General features: G+C 38.5%; 1 protein-coding gene across 4 annotated transcripts in view; it reads right to left on the reverse strand.

Moving 5' to 3' along the window:
• The window catches only part of COL4A4 (collagen type IV alpha 4 chain), a 169,751-nt gene extending 160,777 nt beyond the window's left edge, over positions 1–8,974 (reverse strand). For all 4 annotated transcript variants that reach the window (XR_001888181.1, XM_017887015.1, XM_017887014.1 and 1 more), the window contains exons 1-3: positions 8,820–8,974; positions 5,879–5,921; positions 1,546–1,623 (exon numbers count right to left, since the gene is read on the reverse strand). Coding sequence is in view for 3 of the 4 variants with exons in the window: in XM_017887015.1 (XP_017742504.1) it covers positions 1,546–1,623; positions 5,879–5,921; positions 8,820–8,890 (192 nt within the window). In the remaining variant the exon portion in view is untranslated. The remainder of the gene's footprint in view (positions 1–1,545; positions 1,624–5,878; positions 5,922–8,819) is intronic.
• Positions 8,975–10,566: the final 1,592 nt, after the last annotated feature.

A 10,566-nucleotide genomic window follows, 5' to 3' on the forward strand; every position in this document is an offset into this window, starting at 1 on the left:
GAAAGAAAGAAAGAAAGAAAGAAAGAAAGAAAGAAAGAAAGAAAGAAAGAAAAAGAAAGAGCTCAAGATAAATTCTGATGAACAAAATTTTTGATGCACTGAAGAAGGAACAAAGCAGTTTAAGCATCAGGGGATTTGTCATAACTTATGCTCAATAAGGTAGCTGCTCCCAGTAAAATAGGCCAACAAAGGAACCCATTGCACACCTGCTGTGTAAAGTTGAAGCAATACCATGAGAGAAATATGTGGTCCCTTCTCTCAGGAAGGTAGTGTTTTGTGTCCTTGTAGACTCCTCCTTACTCTACTGTGCTTTTTGAATGTCATGCACAGCCCCCTACGATTGACTTGAACACTGTTACAGACTGAATATCTGTAGCCCCCAAAATTCATATGTTGAAATTCTAACCCCCAAGGTGATAGTAGGAGGAGATGGGGTCTCTGGGAGGTAATTAATCAGAGCAGAGTCATTGTGAATTGAATGCCCCTATCAATGGGGCCCCAGAGGGCTTTCTCTCCACCATATGAGGATACAATGAGAAGGCACCATCTGCACACCAGGAAGCAAGCCTTCAGCAAGATGCTGGATCTGCTGGCACCTTGCTCTTGGGGTTCCCACCCTCCTGGACTGCGAGAAATCAATTTCTCGTAAGCCACCCAGTCTATGGTATTCTGTTACAGCAGCGAGAATGGATGAGGACACATTTGAAAAGAATCGTTGATCTGACTCAAAAATTGTCCCAAACTTCTATAACACACTCCTTTCTTGTGAGATTGTGGGAGTAATTATAATTAAAGAATTGTTTGATCTAATACTTTATCACAAATGAATTAATGGGCTGCTGTCAGAACATGGGGGAGATGTTAATAAATGTTCAAGAGACCTGACAGACAGTAACCAAAGAGGTTCTTGGCTTTGCAGAACACAGACTCTAACATGTTCATCAATGCCACCGTTCTGGGTGGACTTGAGCAAGACACTAACTTTCCTGGGCTTTGGTCTGTTGCCCTGCAAACGTGGTATCCTAAGAAGATTCTTATGAGAAGTCAATGAGCAGAAGCATTTTGAACTCATAGAACAGTGCCTGGCACATAATAAGCATGCAAAAAATATAGCTATCACTTCATTAGAACACTGTACCACTTGTTTCAATAGGGACAATCCAAGAAAGAGTCCTATAGTCAACTGTCTGGAAAGACCAAACAAACTTGGATTTTTTTCGACCAACTTCAGTACTTCTCAGAGCCTTTGAAATGCCATATTTCAGGATGGTGACCCAGTAGGTACCATTTCACACCAGGACCCTTCCTCCATAGGGCAATTCATATAAAATAATGGGTGAATCGCAGCTTCCTAGACTGTCTTCAAAGCCCAGACTGTCTAATATAATTGAGATTGCTATTAGAATGTGAAAAACATTGGCTGTGAAATACATAAACATTATCAAGGACTAAAATTGGCCAAGACTCTGAGACTACTTAACATTAAATATGCACAAGGTTTCAAAATTCAGGAATGCTGCCCATGTCGGTTTTTACATCACTTACCCGAGACCCCTTTTCAGGAACGCAGCGGCAAACAGAGCAATCTCTTCCTCCACAAGGACCAACGTATTTCTTTCCACTCTGGAAAGTGAAGCATCTTATTTAGTATACCAGTACTCATCGTTTAACTGGGTGCATAACACATACATTATAAAAAGCACTCTTGGTTTACCTTTGACTCCATGAGAAGAAAAAACCAATCATGACATATAAAAAGATGAAGAACTTACACAGTAGCTTAACAATAAGGAGGGTTGATTATATGAACAAGAAGCTTCCAAAACTAAGGACGCTGAAGGAAAATAAGTCTCCTTCTAAAGTCATTTGGCTTTAACTGGAATCTTCTGCAATTTCTCCCTGTCAGTAAGACTGAATTTATTAAGTTGCGAACAGTCTTAGAGTGTAAACTATGTGGTTATGCAATCCATACGAAGACAATGGAGTCTAGTTTAAATGAAAAGCTTGGCTTTTTTTCAGGCCCGTTTTGCTTTATCTTCAAGATCAGCTGTGGTGTGTCTCCTCCCTCATCAAATTGTCCTTTATAGGACACTTCTCCTGTCACATCCTTGGGCTTAAAATTAAAATTGTTCTTCCTACAATTTGCTGAGACTCCAAGATGGTTTCTCTAATGTGTTTCTCAAACAGAAACTCCTGAACTTGAATAATTTGGACCTTTTCCCCACTTTCAGCAAACTTTCCAACACTCTCTTTAGAGCAACACACACACACACACACACACACACACACACACACCCCCTTTGGGAAGAATCAGCTCCTTGTTCTCATGAATCCTAATCACCTATATCCAGAGACATCATCCACTTCCATACAAAAGCATAGTCCCAGAGTACTATTTCCATAAGCAGATCCCTTAACAGCAATCACCATGATGCCCCTGCAATGAACATGAGCACTGAGCGCACATTCCCAGGCTGGGCCTGCCAGTGAGGAGGCAGTGGTGGTTTAGGCCCCCATGTAGTGGACAAAGTACCTCTAGATGCTGGGACCTGAGGGCATGGACAGGAATATCAAGAAAGCATCAGAGGTAAGTTTTGTCTGGCTCATGATCTGACCTAGCCGTCATTGCAACATTTATACATTGCCCATACAATTTTATGATTGATCAACCTTTTTAAACTTAAGGCTGTAAACTCAAGCCTTTAGACCAGTGTATGATGGGAAAACATAAAACAATAAAACTAATATTTATAGTTCCCATGGAAGACATATATACATATGTATGTGTGAATGCCTATGAATATATATGCGTATATGTGAATATACATGTATGTATACATATATATGAACAGGTATATGTGTATGGGAGGGAAAAGAGTCTAATCAGCATATATTATTTTTATTTTCAATCACACAATTTAGGCTTATTTTTTGAAGAAAAATATGCTCAGACACAATCCAAAAGAAAATATCTTTAAGCATTGATTTTAAAAAGACATCTTTGTAAACAATATTCTCATGGATCATTACAAGCATACAAGAAATTTGAAGCTTGACAAGAGCCATGCGATTAGATAATTTAAGTTTAAAAATGTATTTGAAGTTTCAGAAATATATGCCTCTTGAGTTTTGAGTAACATTGTTATCTATAAATGCAGAAATACTAAGTTCAACACCCTGATAAGGTTAAAAAAAAATTAAATGCCCAGGCCCAGGTCAGGACAGCATGAAAGCACTTAAAGTAACTAGACTGAATACTTGGGTTCATTTAAGGTTGGGCTTCATTACTATGTGTTCACTGAAATATCCAAACAACTAGAGGAAAAAAATAAGGTCAGTTGATTAGATGGCTTGATAATAAGGGCAAGTTGGTTATTATCATTTCTTTGCTTATGTTTGCCAAACATCACTAAGATGTTTGCAGCAAAACTATGTTTCAGGAAAGAATCAGTTTAAAATTAGCAGATTCTAAAAAAAAAAACAAAAACGGAAGAGTCACATATCAAGCTTTGACTTGTATCAGTAAAAGGAAAAAGCAAGAGGTGATTTTATCCGCTGCAAAGTTCTTCTACCTAAGCATACTCCAATAAACATTTCAAAGAGGAGGGTAAATTTATAGAGGTCTGCACCTCAAAAATAGATTGTATAAATTCATTTTAAAAGATAAACACAATATTTCAGACAATTAAACATTCAAAGTATGAGCCACATTCACTGGGAATACATTCATACTCTCGGAAACTAATGTTACTCTTCTTCAAAGAGAGAAAAGGAAAAGTCACTATCTGCCTTATCTCAGATATTGTTAAACTTATATTTGTCACATAGAAAAGTTCAAAGGCTGGCTGTGGCGGCTCATGCCTGTAATCCCCGCACTTTGGGAGGGCAAGGCTGGCAGATCACTTGAAGCCAGAAGTTCGAGACCAGCCTGGCCAACATGGTGAAACCCCGTCTCTACTAAAAATAACAAAAAAATTAGCCAGGTGTGATGGCACATGCCTGGAATCCCAGCTACTCGGGAGGCTGAGGAGGGAGAATCACTTGAACTGGGAGGTGGAGGTGGCAGTTAGCTGAGATCATGCCACTGTACTCCAGCTTGGGCGACAGAGTGAGACCAAAAAAAAAAAAAAAAAAACTTCAAACAAGTTATTAATGTCTTATACTTGTAATTCCATCTTCTTTTTTTGAAAAACAAATAATATAGGCAATAATTTTAAAAATTCAAATGGTGCAAAAGAGTATAACAGGAAAAGAAACGTCCTCTTTCAACAATGGCCCCAAGTTCCCTCCTATATAGGATAATTTTTTTCAAATGGGTGTCTGGGCATTAATAAGCATATTCATACAATGACCTCATTCACACACACACACACACACACAGAGGCAGATGAGCACATGGGCACAAACGCACAGATGTGTAAAAACACACTTTTGGTGATTTTTGACTTGTTTTATTTTATCCAAATGGTGGATTGCTCTACATTTTGCTGTTTTCACATAATTGAAAGTCTTCAAAATCATTCCGAAGTAATACATATGCCTATCTGTCAGACCATGTACCATACCTTATTTAACCAGTTGTTGAAGGAAATTTAGGGGGCTCCCTTCTGTCTGTACTGAACACTATCCTGAAATTAGTATTCTTGGGCATATTTATCTGTATGCGTGAATCAGAATAAACAAGTATGACAAATTCCAAAAAGACACATTCTGTGTCAATAGGTACGTGCATTCGAAATCCGGATGGGTAATACCAAATTGCTTCCCACAGACATTGCATAACAATTTGTATCGCTACCTTTAAAACCCAACAATAGTATGGCCCCTCCCTGTGTGAAATCTCTAGAATCTCTGCACACCACAAGCTGGTAGAAGGCCTGGGATAGAAAAATCTTTGGTTCAGAAATTATATTTACTCATATGCAATATTTTAAAAAGGCAAAATCTAGGACTCTGCAGACTTTTATAACATAAAAAAGAATATAACAAACTTTTAAAAATCAGATAAGAGAAATATAAAAAGTACACATGTATATATCACAGTATTGTTTACACTCACTATTTCAGGTGATGCTCTCAAATGCATGTCAACAAAGTTGGGCAAGTCTTATCATCCCTACTCAATACAGGAGATAACTGAGTCTTACATAAGTTAAGAAATGAATCATTGGCAGAGTCAAGAACCACTGGCTCCTCATTCTTTAACCCAGGTGTTTTCTGCTCCCAACTTGTGGGAAAAGGAGAACAGAAGGTAATTTTGCATTTTGATTTGCTTTGAAAATACCTACAATAACTTGACTCACTGAAGTTTCATTGGGTGGATCCAAGATGGAGAGTATGAACAGATAAGGATGTGTTCACTAGAGTGATTTAAACCAAGTCAGGTGTCTCAAGATCAACCTGAGTTGCAGGCAGACCACAATGGGATTTCCCAGACACATCTGAGGGTGAGTTTAATGACTGAGATTCTTCAGTGAGGAGGCAGAAGAAAGATAGCTTATTACAGAATGTTCTGGACTTATTTTTCCTCTGAGCTAAAATGTTCAAATTATTCTTATACTTCTTGATTTAATCTTGAAATGACCCAGCTGCCTCCTGCCTGTCTCCAAAAAAAAAAAAAAAAAAAAAAAAAAAAAAAAACCTTAAAAAAAGGGTTATGTTCGTATTAAAATAAAGAAATCCCCAATACCTAGGCAATTCAGTAAGCAGTCTTGACTATAAATATAAAATAAATCTTAGTGTTTATTTGGTCCTATTCTCAATTTTACAGGTAAGAAAACTGAGTCCCAGAGGGCGATTTCTTTGAAAGTACAATAAAAATTATGCATTTGATAAAGTGAATTTTCACAACGCAACCAGAGCTAGTGAATGTACTTACCCCATATACATATTGTACAGAAAAGAGAATGAGTATAAGTGACCTACAGAAAACAAAATGCAGATTAATTTAAACAGTTTATTTTCATATGAAACAAATTAAAAGAAAAGAGGAAAGGAATTAATTCCAGAAAGCTACTTTTTATTTCTAACAGGCTGCTCCGACTAGCCGACTTATCATCAGTGACAAGATCCTCGCTTTCCTCTCTCTGGCTGCCATCATTGCCTTTCCTCTTTTTAATCAGCCAAGAAGTATGTGTTGAACCCCTTGTGTGGTCCTCATTGTGCTGGGGACCGTGAGGACACTCTGAAGGTGAGACCTGGAGGGATACACGAGTGAAAGAAGATGATTCTCAGACTGCAAACTGCAGTAGAGAGGGAAGGAGGCAGCTTTGTTCGGAGACACACACTGCTGAGACAGTGTATCCCAAATGCCATTTAGTGGAAGCAACTCGAAGGAGAGAATGTGGAAGGAAACCTAACTGGACTGGGATGATGGTTTGGAGAAAAAGGGAAATAATATGGAAGATTTAGGGAAAAGTTATGTAGTCCAGGGTTTATAAGTGAGGCAGAAATCTGACTGGGGTAACTTCATTATTACAAACACATTTTAACAGAGGAAATATGCAATTTTAGAAGACCACTAAAAGGCCAAGCGTGGTGGCTCACGCCTTGTGAGCTCACCACTAAAGACCACTAAAAGGCCAAGCGCGGTGGCTCACGCCTCTGTAATCCCAGAACTTTGGGAGGCTAAGGTGGGCGGATCACCTGAGGTCAGGAGTTTGAGATCAGCCTGGCCAACATGACAAAATCCCATCTCTACTAAAATACAAAAATTAACTGGGCATGGTGGCGCATGCCTGTAATGCCAGCTACTCCCGAGGCTGAGGTAGGAGAATCGCTTGAACCTGGGAGACAGAGATTGCAGTGAGCTGAGATCGTGCCACTGCACTCCAGCCTGGGCAACAGAGTGAGGCTCTGTCTCAAAACAAAACAAAACACCCATTAAACATTTACCTATATTTTCTAGACCTTATATTTGTCAAACAGCTTCTGGATCCATCATCTCATGTAATGCTTAAAAGAGCTTGTGGAGATCACACCATTCCAAAGGATACTAGGAGAACTGGAGCTCAGTCCTGGGCCGTGATTTATCCGCCATCCTTGTTCTTTCATTCTCTGTAGAGCCTTCTCCTCTCTAAAACCTCATGTCCTAAGTGAGCCTTTGTTCTCCACCCTCTACTTCTTCCTCTTGTGCTGAGTTGCCGACAAACACTACAGATGTTTACAGAGCTCTGGATCTAGATGAGACCCTGACTAGGAGATGAGTAACTGGGTCCAGTCCATACTTAATGGCTCCCACACGAAATTCCCTCTCTCTCCAGCTGTTTTCATGATAATTCCAGTACAAGCCAGGTTGGCTTTTCATTGTAGTAACCAAGTAAATAAAGAAAAATATGAAGGAGGTGTTAAACACTGGGAATCAACCGCTTTAAATTAGGTTGAATGTGTATTTACAACTCTTGCTTCTTAAATGAGTTATTATCACTGGACATTTTTAAACAGGATATGTTGCATTTTATAGCAATTGTAGCTTCTCTCTCTATAATCTCATTAAGGATTGTAGGCACAGCATGTTTCTTAAACCTTTTATAGAAGAGCAGACTTAGAAAAGTTGGACAATATGCTCCAAAGAGTGCAGACAGAATGGCCCCGAGGGGGCCAGCTCGGGTCAGGTCCGAAGCTCCTTCATAGTCCCTTTATCCTGCACTGGACTTGTTCTTTCTGCCACTGCAGATATTAAAAAAATAAGATCATTCCTTTTTTTTTCTTTAAAAAAATGCACAATTAAGATTCCTTTCCATTTCTTCTACATCCACTCCAAATCAGTTAAGACTGGACCATATTCCTTCCCACCACCTTCGCTTCTTTCACTCCCCATAATTTCTTGTTCATCATCCTCAGAACTTTTTGTGTTTTTTTCACTATTTAACATTTCCCTGTGTTAACTCCCAATGTCTTTTGGAGTCTCGTCGAACAATCTCATGTTGGTTTCCTGTTTTCCTATTGCTGCTGTCACACGTTACCACATACTCAAATGCTTAAAACAATGCATATATATCATCTTACAGTTCTGGAAGTCAGAAGTCTGAAATGGGTCTCGCTGCCAAGAACCAAGGTGTTGGCAGAGCTGTATTCCTTCCGAAGGTCCCCGGGGAGAATCTGATTCCTTGCCTTGTGCAGATTCTAGAGGCTGCCCACATTCCTTGGCTCCTGGTCCCCTTCAACCTTGAAAACCAGCAGTGGCCAGTGGCGTCTCTCCTGCTGCATCCCACTGGGCTCTGCTTTTGTGGTCAAAGCTCTTTCTCTGACTGTTCTCCTGCTTCTCCCCTTCACTTCCAAGGATCCTTATCATTATATTGGGCCCATCCAGATAGTCAGGCTCAGGTCAACTCCTCCATCTCAATGTCAGCTGATCAGCAACCATAATTCTATCTGTAGCTTTAATTACCCCTTGTCATCTTGCCATGTAACATAACATATTCACAGATTCCAGAGATTAAGATGTGGACATCTGTGGGGAGCTGGGGGTGTTATTAATCTGTACTTGTGGTCTGTCCTAACTCTACTAGTTATAGGGACCCTGACACTTTGGGCATGTATGTCTTTTGCTATTCAAACCTGGTGAGTAAGAGAGCAAGAATCTGGGGCCTTTCCTTGTGCAACTTCCCATTTGATGATTATGTAGGTGCATTTCAGGGAAAATTAAGAGGGTTGGTGTTCAATAATAAAAATGAGTCATGAAATGGCAGACATACCCTTAGCTTTCTGGAATTATTTGATTTTTTGACATATTAAGCATTCAGATGATTTATATCCATAGAACAAACATTGAGTAGAAACTACAAATAAAAGCAGGCAGTCACACTGAGGATACTCACCAGGGACCTGTGGCCAATGACTTGGTCAATCTGAAGGAGCACCTCATTAGTACTACATGCAGAGACGACATCACAGGCAAGTCTTAGTACTTAAAAAATATTCTGGCCGGGCGCTGTGGCTCAAACCTGTAATCCCAGCACTTTGGGAGGCCGAGACGGGCGGATCACAAGGTCAGGAGATCGAGACCATCCTGGCTAACGTGGTAAAACCCCGTCTCTACTAAAAAATACAAAAAACTAGCCGGGCGAGGTGGCGGGCGCCTATAGTCCCAGCTACTCGGGAGGCTGAGGCAGGAGAATGGCGTAAACCCGGGAGACGGAGCTTGCAGTGAGCTGAGATCCGGCCACTGCACTCCAGCCTGGGCAACAGAGCGAGACTCCGTCTCAAAAAAAAAAGAAAAAAATATATTCTGCCAGTCTTCTCTTCCAGAAGGTTCTTGTTGACAAGTGAGGTTCTGGGTTCTGGGTCAAAGTCTGTTCCTGTTAGATATAAATATATCGCTTAAAACACAGCATGCATTATCATGTTGATAATAATTACTTTCATTTTTTATAGTTATGGAATTATTTTCTAAAGGGTAACGTCAATAAATTTTAGATATAACAATCTTTCCTTAGTGATGGTGAAATGGAATAAATATCAGTTTTTATCTTCAGAAATAAAAAATCTTCAAACCCTTTCTACATCATAAATATATTTTTGATAAATGGAAAAATTGTGTATATATATTATATTTTTAAAATATCTATTTTATATGTGTATAAATGTTTCATTTTTGCTATGTGCAATTTTCTTCTGTTTAATTCTTTCCCTTGAACATCCAAGTTAAAATTCACTCAAATGCTTCTTTTACTTTATGAAACTAGAAACTTCTAGTATACAAATATACATTTTTGTATATTTGTACACATACAGCAAATACATATAAAAGTGTTTTTATGTAAAATGATGCAACTACTGTGAAAAATATTTTGGCAGTTCCTCAAAAAGTTAAACATAGAGTTACTATATGATCTAGCAATTCTACGTCTGGGTATATGCCCAAAATAATTGAAAACACATATTCACACATAAACTTGTCTATGAATATTCATGGAAGCATTATTCATAACAGCCAGAGGGTCAACACAACCCACATGTCCATCAATGGGTGATCAATAAGAAAAATGTGGTACACCCATACAGTGGAGTATTATTCAGCCATAAAAAGGAATGAAGTACTGATATGTGCTACAGAATGAATGAATCTCGAAAACATTATGCCAAGTGAAGGAAGCTACATATTTTATGATTCCATGTATATAAAAAGTCCAGAGCAGGAAATCCACACACATAGAAAATTGATTGATAGTTGTCAGGGTTTGGGAGAGGAAAGAATTGGGAGGTACAGAGTTTCTTTTTGGGATGATGTAATTGCAGTGGTTATGACTGCACAACATTTTGAATATACTAAAAACCACTGAATTATAAACTTCAGAAAAGTTAAAATGGTGAATTTTATCTTGTGAATTATATTTTTATTGAGATAAAATTTAATTTTATCAATATAAAATAGAAAACTATTTTTAAACTTGACTCAAAGAACTCTTCACTTTGATAAAAGATATATTTGGCTCAAATAATTGAAATGTATCATTTAGAAAATTTTGGTTTATTTAAAAGACCTGTCTCTATGAGAATTAGGTAGAGAGAAGGAAACCAGGAGTACTCAATGTTACCAACTTTTTTTTTTTTTTTTTTTTTTTT

Source organism: Rhinopithecus bieti, unplaced genomic scaffold, assembly GCF_001698545.2.
Source record: "Rhinopithecus bieti isolate Rb0 unplaced genomic scaffold, ASM169854v2 scaffold_15336, whole genome shotgun sequence".
Classification (NCBI taxonomy): Eukaryota; Metazoa; Chordata; class Mammalia; order Primates; family Cercopithecidae; genus Rhinopithecus; species Rhinopithecus bieti.